At 45.4% G+C, this 24,131-nt stretch overlaps 1 protein-coding gene across 3 annotated transcripts in view; it reads right to left on the bottom strand.

Annotated features, from left to right (window-relative positions):
• The window catches only part of dph6 (diphthamine biosynthesis 6), a 90,245-nt gene that overhangs the window by 59,945 nt on the left and 6,169 nt on the right, over nt 1–24,131 (bottom strand). For all 3 annotated transcript variants that reach the window (XM_036954735.1, XM_036954736.1, XM_036954737.1), the window contains exons 4-5: nt 7,563–7,636; nt 6,449–6,567 (exon numbers count right to left, since the gene is read on the bottom strand). In XM_036954735.1, coding sequence (XP_036810630.1) covers nt 6,449–6,567; nt 7,563–7,636 — 193 coding nt within the window. The remainder of the gene's footprint in view (nt 1–6,448; nt 6,568–7,562; nt 7,637–24,131) is intronic.

Raw genomic sequence — 24,131 nt, 5'->3', positions numbered from 1 at the left:
ACACCCACAGTTGATTTCTTCAAACCAAGCTGTTTACCTATTGCAGATTCAGTCTTCCCAGTCTGGTGCAGGTCTACAATTTTGTTTCTGGTGTCCATTGACAGCTCTTTGGTCTTGGCCATAGTGGAGTTTGGAGTGTGACTGTTTGAAGTTGTGGACAGGTGTCTTTTATACTGATAACAAGTTCAAACAGGTGCCATTAATACAGGTAACGAGTGGAGGACAGAGGAGCCTCTGCGAGGTCTGTGAGAGCTAGAAATCTTGCTTGTTTGTAGGTGACCAAATACTTATTTTCCACCATAATTTGCAAATGAATGAATTAAAAATCCTACAATGTGATTTTCTGGATTTTTTTTCCTCATTTTGTCTGTCATAGTTGAAGTGTACCTATGATGAAAATTACAGGCCTCTCATCTTTTTAAGTGGGAGAACTTGCACAATTGGTGGCTGACTAAATACTTTTTTGCCCCGCTGTATATAGTCAGAGCCAATTATTTCAACAGCAAAACCTTGTGTATACTTTTTACCCACTGGCAAAAGCCTAAGCACCCTTCATCAAATGATTAATGTAAACCTCCAGCATGAGTTACCTTCTTAATTTAAACTAGTTGTGTTCTCCTGCTCACTGTCCTTGGCAGTGCTACATTGCACCTAATGCCAAATTAAAACCTGGGAGAGAGATTCTAGATACGGCCAATGCCAGAGCCGAATATCGCAGCCGTCTTAGGATCTGGCATGTCTGCCGACTGACAGCTTGGCTTTAATCCCTGCCTTCAGAGAGAAAAGGGAGAGAAAATTGGATTCAGGATGTGAAACATTTTAGCTTTTAAATGCATGAAATAAGCATCTCCCGCTAGAAGGTGAGCTGCGTCAAGCCTTTGAACAACGCTCTCAAAGACCTTAGCGAAAACAATAGCTGTTCAGTATCACCTCATCTTACAGGGGGAGAGAGAAAGAGAAAGGAAGGGAGGAGAGAGGGAGGGATGCTGCCACAAACAAAAGATGATAAGATTGAGGTTATATGTGAAATGCGTCCAAGCTCTTATCTGAAATTCAATGTCTCTGAGAGGAATAATAGGCAGGGTGAATAGAGTAGCACCCACCTCAAAGACGGAATCTGTTATATCCAACAAATTTAAATGAAAAGATATTGTGGGCAATTAAAACCTTATCCAATGTATATTGCAAGGTTTACACAGATGTTGTCCCTGACTTTTAGGAAAAGACACTAACTAACAATAAAGAGGAGGTATCAATGATACAGAATGGAATTCCATCTTTCCTTTTGCATTGTTTGACTCCAATAGGTGCCATTGACTCTTGATGTTTTTTACATTTTTATTTCACCTTTATTTAACCAGGTAGGCTAGTTGAGAACAAGTTCTCATTTGCAACTGCGACCTGGCCAAGATAAAGCATAGCAGTGTGAACAGACAACACAGAGTTACACATGGAGTAAACAATTAACAAGTCAATAACACAGTAGAAAAAAGGGAGTCTATATACATTGTGTGCAAAAGGCATGAGGAGGTAGGCGAATAATTACAATTTTTCAGATTAACACTGGAGTGATAAATGATCAGATGGTCATGTACAGGTAGAGATATTGGTGTGCAGAAATGTAAATAAATAAAAACAGTATGGGGATGAGGTAGGTAAAATTGGGTGGGCTATTTACCGATAGACTATGTACAGCTGCAGCGATCGGTTAGCTGCTCAGATAGCAGATGTTTGAAGTTGGTGAGGGAGATAAAAGTCTCCAACTTCAGCGATTTTTGAAATTCGTTCCAGTCACAGGCAGCAGAGAACTGGAACGAAAGGCGGCCAAATGAGGTGTTGGCTTTAGGGATGATCAGTGAGATACACCTGCTGGAGCGCGTGCTACGGGTGGGTGTTGCCATCGTGACCAGTGAACTGAGATAAGGCGGAGCTTTACCTAGCATGGACTTGTAGATGACCTGGAGCCAGTGGGTCTGGCGACGAATATGTAGCGAGGGCCAGCCGACTAGAGCATACAGGTCGCAGTGGTGGGTGGTATAAGGTGCTTTAGTAACAAAACGGATGGCACTGTGATAAACTGTATCCAGTTTGCTGAGTAGAGTGTTGGAAGCTATTTTGTAGATGACATCGCCGAAGTTGAGGATCGGTAGGATAGTCAGTTTTACTAGGGTAAGTTTGGCGGCGTGAGTGAAGGAGGCTTTGTTGCGGAATAGAAAGCAGACTCTAGATTTGATTTTAGATTGGAGATGTTTGATATGAGTCTGGAAGGAGAGTTTACAGTCTAGCCAGAGACCTAGGTACTTATAGATGTCCACATATTCTAGGTCGGAACCATCCAAGGTGGTGATGCTAGTCGGGCGTGCGGGTGCAGGCAGCGAACGGTTGAAAAGCATGCATTTGGTTTTACTAGCATTTAAGAGCAGTTGGAGGCCACGGAAGGAGTGTTGTATGGCATTGAAGCTTGTTTGGAGGTTAGATAGCACAGTGTCCAAGGACGGGCCGGAAGTATACAGAATGGTGTCGTCTGCGAAGAGGTGGATCAGGGAATCGCCCGCAGCAAGAGCAACATCATTGATATATACAGAGAAAAGAGTCGGCCCGTATCCATTCTAGCAGCAAAATTGACTATTTACATTGACTCCCCCCTTTTGTTTTGTACACTGCTGCTACAAGCTGTTTATTATCTATGCATAGTCACTTCACCCCTACCTACATGTACAAATGACCTCAACTAACCTTTACCCCCACACACTGACTCTGTACTGGTACCCCCTGTATATAGCCTCATTATTGTTATGTTGTGTTACTTTTTATAATTTTTTTATTTAGTTTATTTGGTAAATATTTTCTTAACTCTTCTTGAACTGCTCTGTTGGTTAAGGGCTTGTAAGTAAGCATTTCACGGTAAGGTCTAAACCTGTTGTATTCGGCGCATGTGACAAATAAAGTTTGATTTGATTTTACATCAAATACTGCTGTTTCAGTTCATTGTGGCAAGCTGGGCCAAAACAGTTGATCATTGAACCTTACACTAAACTCATAACATTGTTGAGAGATTTATATGACTGAACTGGCCCCACAAGGTCAGGTCACATGAGCCAATAGACAGGTAAAAAAAGGAGTCTTGTTACTTGGCATGTCAAGCCTAAATGACTAATCCTCCACATTCTTTTGTCTTTCTGTTGTTAGCAACTTTCCATCCCAACGTGATGGAGGAAAGGAGGGGTGGGTGGGGGTCTGTGACCCGAGTCAAGGTTAAACTGTGCAACCTGAGGCTGGCGGTTTAGGGTTTACTGTCACTGTGTTAAAGTTGCTTTAATTGTTTTCATCACAATGCTTTACTGTCAGTGGTACATCAAATGTCAACAGCAAATTATAGCACTGCTTGCATTTCAAGGCTAATTTGGCCCCGGCCATTGAAAGGACAATGTAAGCTGACTTGACTTTCAGAAGAAAACATATCTATTCCTCTGCCTTCAAAGAAGTTTGGTGTTTTTGACAGTAGACAAGACAACATCGCATTTCAAATAGACAATTGTCAACCAACCATTAGGTCTTCTGAAATAACTAAATGAGTCTATGGTTTTAAACTGGAGCTACAGTATGGTCTTCAGTGAATGCAAATCGGTCCATGTTTAATTTTCTCATAACACAAAGGAAGGCCGAGCGCGAAGGGTAGAGCTCAGCTCACAATGTGATAAAAGGTTTCCGACGGAGAAACGCTGATTTCAAAAATGCCAATTATCGCTAAAGCTGCAGAGCAATTAGCTGCTGCAGAGAATGCTGAACCTGCATGTGCACCCACACACACCAACACTAATCAATCAGTTAATTACATTAATATTTAATAGTGGCATTTGGAATTGCCAATTATCACTTGCAAAGAAGAGAGCGGTTGTGCTGTATGTGAAAACATAGAGGACCCAACTCAGGTAAAATTTAATGATCATCCAATACACATTTACAGAATCTTTTTATTTGGCTTTATAATATTCTGCTGTGCTCAATATCTTAAGACATGCAATAGCCTTCACTACATAGGATATCAGGAGACAGAAATCTGACAATAATCTTTTTCTGTCTGTTCTTACTCTCTTTTCTCTCCAACTGTGGATTAGAGTAACGTCAGTATGAAAATAAGCGCTTCCTGAGAATTCATTTACAGGATCATCCAGTTTTTGGACAGCTGTCTTTTGACAATAGGGATTTGTCACCTTCAAAATCTCTACCCTTCCCCCAAAAAAGCAAAAGCAGTAGGAAATGCGGTTTACCATACATTTTTCACCTGTCTCTCTAAGTAGGCAATGAAGGAATATTACACTGAAACTACCACCCAGTATCTATCCCTTCATCCCCCCCAAAGAAAAACCTATCTTGCAGACAGTGCCAGATGAACCAAAAGCATCTCTAACATCGCAGCATTCTCTGTCATTTCAGATGTGGCTTTGACCTTTAACCCTGAGAAAGCTGTTATTATCTCTTCCTGAGGTCTGCGAAGGCAAATCCCCCTCGCCCCCTACCTCATCCCCTCAGGTACACCCATCTGTCACCCAATACCACCCCCCAAACAGCACACCTCGCTGCTCAGACCTGCTTCGAACCAAAGCTGCAATTATTTGAGTGGTGCCTTAAAAGGGCCTGAGGCGCTCACGGCCCCATTAAATTCTCTCATTTCTAATTACCCCTGCCTCGGGACAGGTGAGGAGTCAGGGACCACGATAACATCTTCCCCTTCTACCTGTAACCAAAACACTAAATACACACAAACAAACACACACTCACACAATGAATGTGTGGAATTTTCTTTTAGAGGAGTAGCCTATGTGTTAACAGAAGGGGTTGAAAGCTTGGCAGTACGGTGGCCTGGTCACTGGGGGACTTAAGCTTTTAAGGTGAGGTGTTTTCTCTGGCTGTGAATGACTTTGGGCGGTAATTTGAAGGGACTAGCGATGCTGGGGCGATAGCAGAGAGCAGCAGCATGCAGCAGAGCAGCATTCCTGGGCCAGACACAAAGAGGCTTTGTCTCGGCGACCAAACGAAGATGACGTTGTTTTAAAAAGCCCTGCATTAGCATAATTACTATCCCCTCTAACATTCTCCAGGTTCATTGCGTTCAAACAGGGTGGAAGAAAGGACAGTGTGATCATTGACATCAAAGGGAGAAGAAGTAACCCAAGTGGAATACACAAGTCAAAAGCATGTGTTAGATAAAGCTAGAGAAAGGGACTTCACTTGGAGAACATAATGATAACGCGTTTACTTTACAGAGATGCTAGAACACAATGATCTTGCCAGTAAAATTATAACAGGCTCCGAATTGGATTCTTGCAATTATCTCTCTCTTTAAAACGTGTAAGATTCAAGTTTGAACAAGGGAAAAGACTAATAACACTTCAAACTTAAAAAAAAAAAGAGAAATAGTCATAGATACGAAGACTAATAATGCAGGTAAATGAGGAACTACATTCCAACAGTGACCATTTCAATGGTGTTGAGAGACATCTAGAAACCTGAACAAGTCACAACGTTCAGTTCACTAGGTCATCAGTCTAGCTGGCACCCCTTTCAACTGATTGCTCCTGAAGGCGACAACAAGCACTTAAGAGCATGTAAACAGTGTCTCCATAATGATCTATCACCCAGAGTAGTTTCAAAGTCAAAAATAACCATTTGCCACATAATTATAATTTATCACTTTCACTATCAAAGGGATCCAACTCAACTGTCAAGTAGATACAGGTAGCACACTGAAGAGAAAGAAAAAAACACCTTTCTCTCCTCTTATTCTGCAAGCCAATCCTTCTGTCCCCCAGGCTCAACACTGGCCAAGAAGACAAACCTAGGTGACGATACTTTAACCTTTTCCAATTGTGCCGGAGCTTAAATGAGATATATACTAGATTCTAATCTACTCTTCACGGCCCATAAGTTTTGAGGTAAGCAAAAGTTGTGAGGTAAGCAACACTGGCCTCCCACCACAATAGGGACGCCTGCGCGGTGTTATTGACAGGTTTCATTAATGCGCTGTGCAATCACCTGTACAGTTGCTCAACTGCCAAGATCCCCCCCCCCCCCCCCGTCACTCCTCCTCCCTTCTGATTCTTATCTTTCTATTCATAATCTTTTCCACTCTGCTGCACTTGCCCCCTGGCACAAGTCTCAACATTGCTGCTAAAAACCACAGATTGATGATTCGGAACATTGCACATTACTCTCTCTTTCTCTCTTTGGTAACACAAACCCTCCACCTCCCGTTCCCTCCCCGCTCTCAATCTCAAACTCTCCTCACTCCCCTCTAACAAACTCTCCTACTTAACCTGTACCTTTTGGACTGAGAAAAGAGCGAGCACTAAGCCGGCAATGAGAGAAGGGCGGTGTTGGACTGCTCACCCGCTGCCCTGATCAAAGAGAGAGAAAGAGAGAGAACGAGAAAAGGAGAGAGACACACCGAAGGCGGCCACTTTGATGAGGAGGGCGTGGAGGTCACATGATATCATCTCGGAGAGCAGGGTTGCCTGGTCACGGCGCCACAGGTAGGCCAGGGGCTGCAGACCCAGTCGCACACACCTGGGAGAACAGGTGAGGGAGGGAGGGAGGGAGGGAGGGAGGGAGTGAGGGAGTGAGGGAGGGAGGGAGGGAGGGAGGGAGGGAGGGAGGGAGGGAGGGAGGGAGGGAGGGAGGGAGGGAGGGAGGGAGGGAGGGAGGGAGGGAGGGAGGGAGGGAGGGAGGGAGGGAGGGTGTGGGTCAGAATGAAAAATGACCAGGATCACAACACCTTCAAAGTGCGTCAGGCACTTTCACTAGTTTTGCGGGCAGGCTGCCACACCAAGGCTCAGATGGAACACACTCGGAGCGTCTCTGGTGCTAGTGGCTTTGTTCAACAGATTCAGCAGAAAAGGGTGGAATTAAAGAGGGGTAATTATCTTAAAATGGCACCTCCTTTACACTATAACTGTCTGTGTCACACTCACGCACACACACATACACTTGCATACACAACACACTCACATAGGCTGTGTGCCGGTAACTGGAGCCGAAACTCTTGGGCGTACATGTCTTTGTCTCAGAGAACGCCTGCGGTGTGTGAGTGTGTATGTGAGGGAACGAGTGTGTGTGAGTGGCTGAAACAATACATGACTGACAGCAGGATTTGTTCATAAGCTGAGAGCTCTGTGGTTGTGTTGGGAACACAAGATGAGAGAGGCTTGTGCTGGAATGTACCTTACCACAGTGACAGAGAGAGGGAGAGCGAGAGAGAGGCCCATTCTAGGCCTCTCCCAAAGGTACTATCATAGAAACCCTTTCCCCTGTATCCAATGTCCTACTGTATAGTCCTTTCTGATGTCGTGTATAACAATACATTGTTTCCCATTACGTAAGTAAGCCATTCTAGTAATACAACTGTACCATAAAAATACAGCTAGACTGAACATCATGGAGTAAACATATGTACATCATCTTTGTTTGGAATACAGTGTCTCTCAGGCATGTAGTTGTGTGTGTGTGTGTGTGTGTGTGTGTGTGTTTGTTTGTGTGTGTGTGTACACACTTGTTCTACTTACACATTTTCCACTCGTACTCTTTGGTAGTCTGAAAGAATGGCCCCTACAGACACCGCCTCGACATCTTCCTTTTCCTGTGAAGAGAAGAGAGGGAAGGAGGAGGAAAATCTTCCTTTAGGAAACGTTATATACTTTAAACTCTCACATCACAACGGTTTCCTGTTCCGTCATATGAGTGTTTATTTCAACAAGTCACAGAGTCATGATGATGTCTGGTGATGATCTAATTGAGCCAAAAGGTCACATAACCATCTAAATGTCACTTGAAGAACAAAAAGAGAGGACACTATGAGAGAACGATGTCTACGCACACACGCACACACACACACACACACACACACACACACACACACACACACACACACACACACACACACACACACACACACACACACACTGAGAAAACAGTGTTCTTTCCCTACATCAGATAGGTGGGGATGTTTACATGATGGTCATATCAAGGCTTTCCTGGCCCTGCACACATCCCCTAGTGAGGGGGGGTGAACTCCTCGTCCTGTCTGGGCCTGGCTGTCTGGGCCTGGCTGGTGCCGGAGCATCAGAAGAACAACACTAACACTGGAGCAGCAGAGCCAGTCTGCTTCTTATCAGTAACTTTGTGTGAACTGGACATGGAACTGTCCAACCACACTGCAAGGTCAGAGACCGTTACATAGGGAAGAACTGAGCACGCACTCACACACACACTTCAGTGAGACCCCATCACATCAGACAGAACTGAGCACGCACTCACACACACTCTTCAGTGAGACCCCATCACATCAGACAGAACTGAGCACGCACTCACACACACTCTTCAGTGAGACCCCATCACATCAGACAGAACTGAGTACGCACTCACACACACTCTTCAGTGAGACCCCATCACATCAGACAGAACTGAGAACGCACTCACACACACTCTTCAGTGAGACCCCATCACATCAGACAGAACTGAGCACGCACTCACACACACTCTTCAGTGAGACCCCATCACATCAGACAGAACTGAGTACGCACTCACACACACTCTTCAGTGAGACCATCACATCAGACAGAACTGAGAACGCACTCACACACACTCTTCAGTGAGACCCCATCACATCAGACAGAACTGAGAACGCACTCACACACACTCTTCAGTGAGACCCCATCACATCAGACAGAACTGACCCAGTTAAGTATTAAGCTAGTCAGTTTGCAAAAGGACTCACTGTGCTACTGAGTGAGTCAGGGAGACCAGTCTGGAAAACAAAAGTTAGTAGTTAGGGAGTGTCCTCCAGACATGTTGTCCTCCAGACATGCTGTCCTCCAGACAACCCTCAATGACTGTCACTGCAAACAGAGCTGCCTCCTAATATCCCACCACAGACTGCACATCTACCAACACCAAGCTCCAAAACACAGCATCACCTCGTTGACTTAATATATGAAATACATACATCATATTGGACTAATGTGTCTGTCACACTGCCAAATATTAATCAGATACTTTTTCACATCACATTCATCTTGGGAGATAGCCACACACACAGACCATGGAGGGAGGCTGTACTTGGCCTCCCCACCCACCCACACAGCCCAGTGACGTATTCAATCTCAAGCACTGGCCTCCCACCACCCACCCACCCACCCACACACAGCCCAGTGACGTATTCAATCTCAAGCACTGGCCTCCCCATCCACCCACCCACACAGCCCAGTGACGTATTCAATCTCAAGCACAGGCCTCCCACCACCCACCCACCCACCCACACACAGCCCAGTGACGTATTCAATCTCAAGCACTGGCCTCCCACCACCCACCCACCCACCCACACACAGCCCAGTGACGTATTCAATCTCAAGCACTGGCCTCCCCATCCACCCACCCACCCACACACAGCCCAGTGACGTATTCAATCTCAAGCACTGGCCTCCCCATCCACCCACCCACACAGCCCAGTGACGTATTCAATCTCAAGCACAGGCCTCCCACCACCCACCCACCCACCCACACACAGCCCAGTGACGTATTCAATCTCAAGCACTGGCCTCCCACCACCCACCCACCCACCCACCCACACTCAGCCCAGTGACGTATTCAATCTCAAGCACTGGCCTCCCCATCCACCCACCCACCCACACACAGCCTAGTGACGTATTCAATCTCAAGCACTGGCCTCCCCATCCACCCACCCACCCACACACAGCCCAGTGACGTATTCAATCTCAAGCACTGGCCTCCCCATCCACCCACCCACCCACACACAGCCCAGTGACGTATTCAATCTCAAGCACTGGCCTCCCACCACCCACCCACCCACACACAGCCCAGTGACGTATTCAATCTCAAGCACTGGCCTCCCCACCACCCACCCACCCACACACAGCCCAGTGACGTATTCAATCTCAAGCACTGGCCTCCCCACCACCCACCCACCCACACACAGCCCAGTGACGTATTCAATCTCAAGCACTGGCCTCCCCACCACCCACCCACCCACACACAGCCCAGTGACGTATTCAATCTCAAGCACTGGCCTCCCCACCACCCACCCACCCACACACAGCCCAGTGACGTATTCAATCTCAAGCACTGGCCTCCCCACCACCCACCCACCCACACACAGCCCAGTGACGTATTCAATCTCAAGCACTGGCCTCCCCACCACCCACCCACCCACACACAGCCCAGCGACGTATTCAATCTCAAGCACTGGCCTCCCCACCACCCACCCACCCACACACAGCCCAGTGATGTATTCAATCTCAAGCACTGGCCTCCCCACCACCCACCCACCCACACACAGCCCAGCAACGTATTCAATCTCAAGCACTGGCCTCCCCACCCGCCCACCCACCCACAGCCCAGTGACGTATTCAATCTCAAGCACTGGCCTCCCCACCCACCCAACCACCCACCCACCCACAGCCCAGAGATGTATTCAATCTCAAGCTCATGAAATCACTCCAGACTGGCACAGAGCACACACACAGACTCACACACACACACCCCGCAGCTTCATTAGTGCATTACATGGCCTGTAATTAGAATGAGGGGCCGGCCTCGGCAGCGGCGCGGTGGAGGGATGCACAAGTTGCCAGTAAATTACCTTGTAGCCATTATCAATTTCCCAGGCTACTGGTCCTTAAGATAACCCCCCTTCTCCCTGTGGTCCTTCCTGCAATTTCTCTCTGCCTGATAAACATGCTGATTAAAGCGAGCGGCGTGTAAACCTTTGATACTTTTTAAAATGAAATCCATGCCCTGCCTTGGGCCTGACGCTGCTCTGCTCAGCTGCCGCACTGCACAGAGCTCCACACAGATGTGTCAGCTAATCAGATAAATAATATACTGTCTGTGTGTGTTGGGACAGAGATACACACACACACACACACACACAGCAGTCCCTGGGCAGAACGAGGGGACAAGGAGGGAGAGGTGCACACAAACACACACAGGCAAACAGGGACAGGCTAGGGTAGTACAGGGATAGGGTAGTACAGGGATAGGGTAGGGTAGTACAGGGATAGGCTAGGGTAGTACAGGGATAAGCTAGGGTAGTACAGGGATAGGGTAGTATAGGGATAGGGTAGGGTAGTACAGGGATAGGGTAGTACAGGGATAAGCTAGGGTAGTACAGGGATAAGCTAGGGTAGTACAGGGATAGGCTAGGGTAGTACAGGGATAAGCTAGGGTAGTACAGGGATAGGGTAGTATAGGGATAGGGTAGGGTAGTACAGGGATAGGGTAGTACAGGGATAGGCTAGGGTAGTACAGGGATAAGCTAGGGTAGTACAGGGATAGGCTAAGGTAGTACAGGGATAGGCTAGGGTAGTACAGGGATAGGCTAGGGTAGTACAGGGATAAGCTAGGGTAGTACAGGGATAAGCTAGGGTAGTACAGGGATAAGCTAGGGTAGTACAGGGATAAGCTAGGGTAGTACAGGGATATGCTAGGGTAGTACAGGGATAGGGTAGTACAGGGATAGGGTAGTACAGGGATAGGCTGGGGTAGTACAGGGATAAGCTAGGGTAGTACAGGGATACGCTAGGGTAGTACAGGGATAGGCTAGGTTAGTACAGGGATACGCTAGGGTAGTACAGGGATAGGCTAGGGTAGTACAGGGATACGCTAGGGTAGTACAGGGATAGGCTAGGTTAGTACAGGGATAGGGTAGTACAGGGATAAGCTAGGGTAGTACAGGGATAGGCTATGGTAGTACAGGGATAGAATAGGGTAGTACAGGGATAGGCTAGGGTATGTGTGTGATGGACTCTTTACTGCCTACTGAGTGTCATTGCACTGTGAAATGGGCCCAAACACATACAGTACAGCAAGTCACTATAGTCAGTGTAAAATGTAATGTAGAATACAACTCAATCTCGGGAAATTCAGAGTTCTGTGACAATAATTACTCCAGACTGATAACATTGCAGCACTGCACAGAGCCAAGAGGCTGGAGGCACTGTCCTATTACTCTACGTAGGCCGCAGGGCTGTTTTCTAATGACATGATAACCTTTTCCTCAAAAACATGTCAGTTCCTGAAGAGACAAACGAAGCTTGGGAGAGAGAGAGAGAAAGATCAAGAGAGAGAAAGAGAAAGATGGAACGAGAGAAAGAGAGAGAGAGAAAGAGGGAGGAAGAGAAAAAGTGTGTAGAGAACAGGCCAGTCTCTTAGGGGTGTCTAACTGTTGACAATGTGATTGGGTCATTGAGCTGTAAACTTGGCAGGGCCTGATTAAACAACACAGTATAATGCCTCTCCTTTCCCCTCTGTCCTTCAGGGAGCCAGAGGCAGACATAACATTAAAAGTGGGCCCTCTGAGGCCTGAATCATCAAGTAACAATGAAGTGGGCTTTCTTTTAACTACATGGCTCGTAGCTTCGTCACAGATATAATTATCACAAAAAGGCAATAATAGCTACTTTAGCAATCCATTCTGGACATTGAGAAGAGCAAACTCTCACACCCTCTTTTTTAAATGTAGACTCTCCGGCTCTGACTCTAGACCGTATGCAAAAAATAACTTTCCTTAAAGCTCTGGAGAGAGTTCTTTTTGAATGACGTTTTGCTTTTGCCACCATTATAGCTATCTTCGAGACTGCCAGGAATAAGAGGGGGCTAGCGTTGCGCTGGACAAACTCAACGACTTGGATTGAGCAAATTCTAGACATTCTTTCTCATCCGCTGTGGGAAAGCAAAGCAGGCAGAGGGAATAATTGTGAGGCGGGTGTGAATACATTCATCTACAGAGACGGATATTGCAGAAGTGTTCCATGTATTCATGACACTATAAAAACACAAACTCTGATTTCATGCTGCTTGACATATTTAACTAAATATTTTATACTTGGATAATACCTGAAAAAAAGAGTGAGATGGATCATGAACTATATGTTTGCTAAAAACTTGAAGTGATATCTGGCTGAAGGATGTTTGGATTGTGTTACCCATTGGGACTGTGGGTAGAATATACGATAAAGGTACTATAAATTACAGCACATATTTTCCCAGAAAGATATCCTACTATTGGAATTATAACGCAATAAACCTATTGTGACTGTCAAAACGTATAGCAATACAATTAATACACATTCAGTTAAAATGAGTTATTGGACATTAGACTTTGCCATGGGTATTCTGCTTATTCCGAAAATCTAGCTACGACAACACCATGTGCTACCTCAGACCATTCCCACAATGCTCTCTGTTCCTCCTCCATGACTGTTGGTGTGCGGAAGGACCCCAAGGACCCCCACCAGGGGCAGACTAAACAAAAGCCTGTCTAGTCTAGCTGTAGTCGTCAAGAAACTAAAGGCATTTAATTAGGATATATGGCTTGGATCACAGGCATATTCAGGCCCACAGCCATGTCCATCAGGGTACTAGGCCCCATACAGTCATTAACTTCTGTTACTAATTGTCAAATTCATTAAAGGAAAACTCCCCCCAAACATTCCCTATGAAAATGGATGGACTGGGCTGAATTATAAACGGCTCAGAAGATTAAGGCTGCCAGACATGCTTCACCCAACAAGTGATATGCTAATTCAACTCTATTTCAAGGCAGCGTGTGTGATATACATTGTAATTATATATACATACGTTGGACCATCCGAGTGTAATTCAATTGTATTCATAGGCATAGCTAGGCCTATAGTCTAAGAGCAGATACAGAGATATGACCTGAAAGACAGAGGCAAGCCTATCATGTAGCACGTTGTTGATCTACTCCTTCTACTAAATGCTTGATGAGTCAACACTTCTCCTGAATTCTTATTCATCAAGTTTTGCATCAATATTAACAGACCAACTTTTATCCCAAATTCTGTCTGTAGTGTCTTGAGTGTAACAGTGCTGCAAATCTCATTTCCCCCTGGTATAATAAAGTTTGCTACTACCACTACTACTACTACTAAGAATCAATGACACAAATACAATTCTATAGAAATGCAAGGGACAAAGTCTGGAACTTGATTGAAACTACGTAGCATTACCCCTTACAAAGTGAAACCTGATTCTGTAAGAGCAGTATTCTACTGAACATCAAACAGACCATCCATTTCTATTTTAGATTTTAAACAGGGTACTTTATGTTATCCATCATATCACTCCATCTGGATTCATATTTAATAGGCCAAAGTAATTCATAGAAAACAGGGCAATTAGGAAGCTATAAAATATGAAACATTCACAGATTCATTAAGTACATCAGAACGCTCATTAAATTATTGTGTAGATGATCAAAACGAAGTCTTAATGACATTCTCAAGACTCCAGAGAGATTTTTTTCTAAATTAGGCCTAATCCAAAGGGCCTGTGTCCGCCGATTCAGACTATTAGCCATTAACCATAGCAACTATCATAAAATCACTAGATATCTGCTATTCAATAAAGCAAGTCCGCCTTTGCACTGAACGATTAGCTAAAAACAGTTATTACTGTAATACCATACAGAAGCAGGTATTTACACAGTCTGTCTTTTCTCCAGGCTCACGGTGTTTATGTGCCTTCTTGCACGTTAGTGTTACTGCCCCAGCCTCATAGCATGACTAGGCAGGAAGACGACCTGATCAATTAATTAAAGTGCCTTGAATGACAGTTTGCTCAGGGTTACATAGTACAGTACCATCACGTGCCCCGGCCTGTCCTTGTTGTCATACGGACCCCCCCCCCCCCACCCCCCCATAGTTCCATCAGTGAGTGACTGGACACAACATGGTTTTAATGGCCCAGGCTCCATTATATCAGCTCTGCTCTGGGCCTGTTCTAATGAAATGGGATTGTTCTCCCGTGCTCCGCTACACGTGGGTAACACAGGGGGCCCCTGTTCTGTTATGACGATGTGTGCTGCGCTGGAAGTCTGGGTGTAAAGCGTGGGGTTCAAGCAATTTGTGCTTAATCAAATTTGGGACAACCCTCCAGGGGCCTTGTTAGGGGTGTGATCAGACACCTCTGTGGTCATGGATGTGACAGTCACAGGAGCCTTCCAGTGGGATGGAGGAAATTGCTATGCTGTTTATTTGTGTTATCAGCATCATTACCATTCTCTCCCTACACAACACAACCCCAGCTAGGCTAGCTAGGTGACCTATCTACAGCGCTCTCTGGGTTGTGAAGGAGGTGAGGAGAAACGGCAGTTTGGGTTCAAGTGTAAAGCAGTGGACTGTAACAGGATAGGTCAGATGGTTCAGGACAGGGCCAGAAACGACTGTATTTTATTCTCATTTTTGCACCATCTCTATGCAGTCACAGGGCCCTAGAAACCAAGCACACTGACGCTCCAACACACTGGAACTGACCCTGTATTTCGTATTTTTATTTCACCTTTACTTAACCAGGTAGGCAAGTTGAGAACAAGTTCTAATTTACAACTGCGACCTGGCCAAGATAAAGCAAAGCAGTGCGACACAAACAACAGCACAGACTTACACATGGAATAAAAAAAACATACAGTCAATAACACAATAGAAAAAAAGTATATATACAGTGTGTGCAAATGAGGTAAGATAAGGGAGAAAAGGCAATAAATAGGTCACAGTGGCGAAATAATGACAATTTAGCAATTAAACACTGGAGTGATAGAGGCTGGAGTGATATATGTGCAGAAGATGAATGTGCAAGTAGAGATACTGGGGTGCAAAGGAGCAAAAAATATATAATAATAACAGTATGGGAATGAGGTAGTTGGGTGGGCTATTTACAGGTGCAGTGATCTGTGAGCTGCTCTGACAGCTGGTGCTTAAAGTTTGTGAGGAAGATATGAGTCTACAGCTTCAATGATTTTTGCAATTCGTTCCAGTCATTGGCAGCAGAGAACTGGAAGGAAAGGCGGCCAAAGGAGGAATTGGCTTTGGGGGTGACTAGTGAAATATACCTGTTGGAGCGGGTGCTACGGGTGGGTGCTGCTATGGTGACCATTGAGCTGAGATAAGGCGGGGATTTACCTAGCAAAGACTTATAGATGACCTGAAGCCAGTGGGTTTGGTGACGAATATGAAGCGAGGGCCAGCCAACGACAGCATACAGGTCACAGTGGTGGGTAGATTATGGGGCTTTGGTGACAAAACGGATGGCACTGTGATAGACTGCATCCAATTTGCTGAGTAGAGTGTTGGAGGCTATTTTGTAAATGACATCGCCGATGTCAAGGATTGGTAGGATAGTCAGTTTTACAAGGGTATGTTTGGCAGCATGAGTGAAGGATGCTTTGTTGCGAAATAGGAAGCCGTTTCTAGATTTAATTTTGGATTGGAGATGCTTAATGTGAGTCTGGAAGGAGAGTTTACAGTCTAACCAGACACCTAGGTATTTGTGGATGTCCACATATTCTAAGTCAGAACCGTCCAGAGTAGTGATGCTGGACGGGCGGGCAGGTGCTGGCAGCGATTGGTTGAAGAGCATGCATTTAGTTTTACTTGCATTTAAGAACAGTTGGAGGCCATGGAAGGAGAGTTGTATGTCATTGAAGATTGTCTGGAGGTTAGTTAACACAGTGTCCAAAGAAGAGCCAGAAGTATAGAGAATGGTATCGTCTGCGTAGAGGTGGATCAGAGAATCACCAGCAGCAAGAGCGACATCATTGATATATACAGAGAAAAGAGTCGGCCCGTATCCATTCTAGCAGCAAAATTGACTATTTACATTGACTCCCCCCTTTTGTTTTGTACACTGCTGCTACAAGCTGTTTATTATCTATGCATAGTCACTTCACCCCTACCTACATGTACAAATGACGTCAACTAACCTTTACCCCCACACACTGACTCTGTACTGGTACCCCCTGTATATAGCCTCATTATTGTTATGTTGTGTTACTTTTTATTATACAGAGAAAAGAGTCGGCCCGAAAATTGAACCCTGTGGCACCCCCATAGAGACTGCCAAAGGTGCGGACAACAGGCCCTCCGATTTGACACACTGAACTGTATCTGAGAAGTAGTTGGTGAACCAGGCGAGGCAGTCATTTGAGAAACCAAGGCTGTTGAGTCTGCCGATAAGAATGCGGTGATTGACAGAGTCGAAAGCTTTGGCCAGGTCTATGAATACAGCTGCACAGTATTGTCTCTTATCGATGGAGGTTGTGATATCGTTTAGGACCTTGAGCGTGGCTGAGATGCACCCATGACCAGCTCGGAAACCAGATTACATAGCGGAGAAGGTGAGGTGGGATTCGAAATGGTCGGTGATCTGTTTGTTAACTTAGCTTTCAAAGACCTTAGAAAGGCAGGGTAGGATAGATATATGTCTGTAGCAGTTTGGGTCTAGAGTGTCTCCCCCTTTGAAGAGGGGGATGACCACAGCAGCTTTCCAATCTTTGTGGCTCTCAGACTATATGAAAGAGGTTGAACAGGCTAGTAATAGGGGTTGCAACAATGTCAGCTGATCATTTTAGAAAGAGAGGATCCAGATTGTCTAGTCCTGCTGATTTGTAGGGGTCCATATTTTGCAGCTCTTTCAGAACATCAGCTATCTGGATTTGGGTGAAGGAGAAATAGGGGAGACTTGGGCAAGTTGCTGTGGGGGAGTGCAGTATTGACCAGGGTAGGGGTGGCCAGGTGGAAAGCGTGGCCAGCCGTAGAAAAATGCTTATTGAAATTCTCAATTATGGTGGATTTATCGGCGGTGCTTACTTACTTTATCATGTTCTTACCTCTTATGTTTATATATTGTGTGTTTTTGTTCGACCTTGTTATTTTTAGTATTACATTATTGATTACTGCATTGTTGAGGTTAGAGCTGGCAAGAAAGGCATTTAACTGTACTAGTACATGTGACATTAAAACTTGAAACAATATGGGCATGGAAGACTAAAACCTTGACCCTGATTTGGGTGTATTTTATGGTATACCAACAAGAACATTTGCACAAATACTAACAACCACAATATGCACGGTGGTGAGGTTTATCATCCCAAATGTGGACCAAGAAAACAATAATAACTAAAAATCTGTCCATAGGGAATACTGTCTTTGTGAACATCTTCGTAAAACATACTCAAACTAAAACCTTTTCAGTGGTTCAGACTCTGAGATGTTCCCTTCTGTAAATTGGAGAAGCTGGCTGTTAGGAGGAGCTGTTGACAGACAGGCCCTTCCTTTGTGTTCACGGTTGTGTTCCCTCCATGACACACCATGCGTCATTCCTCAACAGTAAAGAAAAGAACGGATGAAAAAAAACTATATGTTCATATAGCCGGCCTTGTACACAGTCCAGGCGAGTCCCAGGGATGATGTGGGACAGAGTGAGCCAGTGAGTTTCATAAGAGGGGGAACTATGGTCCTCAGAGAGGTCTCTAATGCCAGGTGTGGTCTGAATAGAGGGATATGACATCGTCCATTGTCTCGTCACTGTCACCACAATGAGTGACGCCTATCAGCCTCAGAACGATGACCAGACTGTTCTGGGCTGGATTCTGGAGGAAAAGAAGACGCAACACTTCACTTTCAACACATTCACACTGAGGTGTTTGTGGACAGGGGAGAGCTTTTTTGAAGGGCCATTTAAGCTTGTTACTGCTGAGTCTTCTAGCCTGCACTGCGCGCGCGCATACACACACACACACACACACACACACACACACACACACACTCGCAGTGCTGTGATTCATTAACAGTGACAGAGCTGTGTTCACCGATAGGGCCGGTGCATAAATATGCCACACCGCACAGCTGGAAAACGTAGAATTTCATCAGGGTTAAAAAGTAGAGAGATTAACGTTTCACGAGTTTCCTCTTAAATATATATGGTTACGTAAACAGAGGCCCAGACGTCAGACAGCCAGGCAGGCAGGCAGGCAGGCAGGCAGGCAGGCAGAGAGCCTGAGCCAAACCAAGCACAAAGCCTTGGATTCAGCAGCAAACAGGGCCAAGAAGGGTTTCCATATCAACATGCATGGAAAACTATTTAAAAGCTGGGAAGCAAGCTGTGGGAAAAGGTATAGGGGTTTATCAACTCTTTTTTTTATGAATCCTTGCAATTCACGAATAAGAGATCAAAATGGAGACTTTTCATGTCAACACAGGATATGTTGCAACCAGTTCCAGACAGCCTGCATCTCCATCTGCATCCCTCCAGAAAGAATCGGGACAACATGCCCTGATAAACAAATGCCTGACGTGACTCTCCGTAGGGCATAAAACAAACCTTAATCCTTCCTCTGTCACTGAAACATTCTCAGTTGGCTGAGGTGAGGTGGGACTGTCTGAGACACCAAGACAGGGAGACGGATATCTGGGAAGCTTCCAGCCAGTGAGATTGCAGGAGGGTTCATAAAGAATCCTAACGCACCATGGCAACCGGTGTCACTCAACAACAAGCCTTCACGTGCTCCTCTCCATCCGGCTCCCCTCCAAGATGCAAATGCTTTCTTGCCGAGGTCGTCAATTGGGAAAAAAACTCAGTCAGGATACAACCAAACATCTCGGGACCACTTGTCCTCCCTTCACGTTCTGGGCCTCAGACATCGTGGTAGTCTCCCAGCCCCCTCCCTCTTAAGAGAGAGAGGGGGGAAATATGACTGTGATGCAGGTTTTACACACTCCAGACTCCAGACAGTGTTTTTCTTTTGCTGGTTATGGCTTTAGCTGCAGGAGGCACGGGGGCTGCCACAAATATTTATTTCAGGGAATGCTTTGCAAAACAAAACATAAAAGTCAAAGTCTGCTTAATTTTCAGGGAGATGGTTGGTGGGATTTGACTGACTAAGAGCTATTCGACTGACCCTCAGCCATCGGGTCGGTCAGACAAGAGGGAGGGAGGAGGGAAAGGCAGACTGAGACACTTCTGGGCCTGACCGACGACAGGCCGCTAGCTATAAAAAGGTGAATGACTTCTTCACAACAGGGTGCTCTCCGACCACTCTGGGCTAAGGAGCCTGAGTGTTTTTGTATCTGTGTGAAACGGCTGTTGTTTTAGACGGACGGTCTCTGTTCCAATGACTTTTTATTATTTAGCCAGATCTCTCGTCAAATTGTTGAAATGGCTGAGAACTGATAATGAAGCAATGAGGGTCTGATTTATGCTAATGGCTCGTTACTTTTCACGAGGGTGATTAACTCTTCTTTTATCAGTGGATCTCAGAGGGAAACTGGAGAAAAGGGTAGTGAAAAAAGCAACAGAAAATGATCAACTCTCAGACTCCCTGGTGGTTTAACCAATCAAACAACTCAGAACACCATGTGTGAGTGACTCACAGTCCACACACACACACACACTATCCATGAAAGTAAGTGTAACATCCACTCTTAAACAGAGTGCCCAAAAGAAAATATTAGCCTAGTCCTGAGCAATCTGATGCAAATAACTCTGAGCTATGTCTACAATCCATCTCTGTGGCCAGGGGGGAAAATCCTCCATTTGGAACAATGTTCACCCAACCAGCCTTAGCAGCTCCTGCCCTTGGCAAGCCAAGATAAGGCTATCTGTTTCCATCATCACTAAACAAGATTGAGCAAAGTACATTAAGCAGAAAAATACAAACAAATTACAAAGGCTTCAGGCTAGGCTCTTTATCTAATGTTTGTGTGGGACTGACTGTTCCGTTAGCTATGTCGGTTGGGTCTGAGGGAAATGTGCCTGGTTCTAATAGATCCTGTCCCGCCACTTCCACACAGGGGCGAGAACAATACAGACGCCCATTATCTCAACGGTAATGCTATCCTTCCTCGTGTGCAAAACAACCCACAATCTCACCCCACTGACTGTCACTGTTCCAGTCAGCAGTCAGTCTCAGACCAAAGGAAAAGATAACAATGGGTTATCACAGCTAGAAGGAGACCGAGGCAGTGAGTGCCTGGCTGTACTCCAGTTTAACAGGAATCTAGGCAATGCTACTAGCCTCATTAGAAGAACATGAGACAAGCTAGACTAGACACACAGCCAGCCTACACTTGTCCTGAAAAAAGCATGAAACTAATTGGGATATATCAATTAACTTTTGAAGAGCATTATCCATTGTTAATGCTTCTACCACACCACTAATTATACCTCTGAGAAAGGGGAAGAAAATGCATCTTTGCCCCACATCACAGGTACAGGACTCTCACATTAGTCTTCTTATTGATCCTATCTCATAAAGCCTCTCTGTGACCTCACCAGTCGTGATTTATGCATTAAGCAGCTTTTTAAAGACATCCATTTTCTTTGAGCCCCCATGTGCCTAACACGCCACTGTGCTGGTAAGGATGTAGGGGTGTGTTTGATTTTCTACCCTCACAACACACCGCTGTGCTTTGTAGCGGCTGACTCCTAACACTTTGGCCCCCTAATCGATAACACAGGGCTCCAAGTTCAACACCAGACTCTTCCGCCTGTTCCATTCTTCTTTCCTCTCCTCCTTCTCTCCTACACCTCACAGCAGGACCTCTCCACTACGGCACCTGCAGCAACGCAACACCAGGCTTCTAAAGGCTTCTGAAAAGGCTATGACGACAACACAATAGAATCCAGATATGAAGAGAAAAAGAAGAGAAAGAGAGAGAGAGAGAAGGGTAAAAACAGAGAAAAATTATGTTTGGACTTGTGGACGTACGGTCGACTCCCCCCTCCAATCTCGGAGGGCCCAGCCCAGTCGGCTGCTGTCGATAATGGAGTGGAGGGTGGAGGGTGACGCTGGGATGGGGAGTGTGTCTGTGTGTTTAACACAGGGATTATCTCGCAAGAAATGTGGTGTTTTAACACGCACCAACAGAAGGGAATGTTTGAACATCTACAAAGGCCAAAGGGGACTGGAGCCTGGCGCTCTCCAGTATTTTTCCGTGACATCTTGAGCATTTGGCTTGATAAAAAGGGAAGGAAAAAAAAGTAGCCTACTCCGCCCTGGGATAGGCTATCACTCAGTAATAACCATGTTTGAAAGCATTGTGTTCCTGAAAAGGCTGATTAATTACATGGCAGGAAATAAGATCTGAATGTAACATTTCATCCAACACAGAGCCAGGGCAGGAATGTGACAGAAATGTTGCTGCTAATTAGACGGTTCATAATGAAAAGCCTAGGTATTAATATTGTCTATTGTTCCACATCAGCCTAATGAGCTGGAACCTTTTGTTTTCACTGATTAGTTCAGAGGTCGCAGGGTCATTGAACTGCAGTTGACATCTTTGTAACGGCATTCTTCCTCCTCTTCTGAGGAGGAGTAGCGAGAAGGATCGGAGGACCAATGCGCAGCGTTGTAAATGTCCATGTTTATTTAAAGACAAACTGAACACTACAAAACAATAAACGTGAAACGAACGAAACCGAAACAGTACCGTGTGGCAACAAACACTCACACGGAAACAAACACCCACAACTCAAAAGTGAAACCCAGACTACCTAAGTATGATTCTCAATCAGAGACAACTAACGACACCTGCCTCTGATTGAGAAACATACTAGGCTGAACTCAAAACCCCAACATAGAGAAACACACATAGACTGCCCACCCCAACTCACGCCCTGACCATACTGAATAAAGACAAAACAAAGGAAATAAAGATCAGAACGTGACAATCTTTCAATTTCTATCCAAGTTCTTCACATTTTTGTTTCCTTAACATACTAGTGGAGAGAAACCAATTATGCTTTAAATGTGCTGTCAAGAGAACTAACATAAAAAACAGAGATAGAGTAACACCCTTTTCATTTATATAATTTAAAAAGTATAAATATTTATTTTATTGCAAAAAAAATATCTAGTTGCAAGGGGATTGAGGGGAAATAGTCTTCATTCCTGTGCAGACTGCAGTATGTGAAGTTTGAACAAGCCAGGATATTAGAGATAGAAGCTAATGCTTATAGCACCATGTGTGGAGGATGAAGATAGAAACATACTATTACGTAACCTAGGGCCTCTGACCTATCCTTCAAGGGACACTCTCCCTGCCTCCCTCCCTCTCCTCATCCTCCTCTCCTGTTCTCTCACACAGTGTCACCAGGCATAAAGAGCCAGTGTGTCAGAGCAGAAAAGAGGGGATGAAGAACTTGAGGGATGTGAGATGACTAATATGAACCTTTCCCCAGGCCTGCAGGGAGGGGGTGGGGTGGGGGGGGGGGGTTAGGCGTTTCAGCCAGGGGTGGCTGACACTGTTGATCTTAATCACGGCAGCATGGCCAAGCCAACCGCCCTCCACAGCATGTACAGTATTGATGTACAGGACAGGAGGACAGGCGAAGGTGAGGCCAGGGCAACAGCTCTGGTTACAGAAATGAATGGAGAAGAATCATAACTTCACCTGATTGTATGTTATTAATGCTGTATGCTCCATCCATTTACTGGACAAGAATATTACAGAAAAACGTATGGAAACATCATCCATGCATTATACAAGTTATGGATTTTAAATGTTTAGTTCTAAACTGAACAGACATTTTGACATCAAAACGATTTCCTCTCAAAACACTGAACCCCTCACGGTGAGATATAAGATAGAGAGTGACATGCTGACATTCAATCTGTGGTCTGATTTATGAGACATATGCTAGGCAGGGCAGGGGAAAAGGAGCCATCAGATCTGTGGGCGTCAGACAGCTTTATAATCAGCACACACACACACACACACACACACACACACACACACACGCTGAGGACGGAGTGAAAGATCCCCTCTGCCTCTGAGAAGACAGTTATTTTTCCTCCTCAAAGGCCAGGTTCAAAGATCAAAGCCATGGCAGGATGGGCCGGGGTATGTTATGGCTCGCGTGTCTATCGGGTTACACACTTCACAGACAGCGGACCATACACAGACGCGCATCGGGGGGGCTAGGCAAGAGGGCACATTGTCACTCTGCGATTATCACCACTGTTGGGATTGGGGGGGATATCATAATTGGGCATTTTTCTCCCATTGACAATGTTTCCACTGAAAATGTTCCCATGTGAGAGACCGAAGGGAGTTGTGAGTTTGGTTTGGTTAGGCAAAGCATGGGATTGGTCCATAGGTGGCACTGTTGGCTCATGTTATGAGCAGAGTTGTGGAACTTCAAGGATTTAAAGAGAAGAGGGAGGAAGAAAAACAGATTCACTCAGATTCATCACAGTTTTAAAAAAAATAAATGCTTTCATCTATGTTCAAGTGTCATTTGCCAAATAGATTTTAATA

The sequence above is a fragment of the Oncorhynchus mykiss genome, chromosome 19 (genome assembly GCF_013265735.2).
Source record: "Oncorhynchus mykiss isolate Arlee chromosome 19, USDA_OmykA_1.1, whole genome shotgun sequence".
NCBI classification, from domain to species: Eukaryota; Metazoa; Chordata; class Actinopteri; order Salmoniformes; family Salmonidae; genus Oncorhynchus; species Oncorhynchus mykiss.
This window is presented reverse-complemented; position numbering and strand designations above follow the sequence as displayed.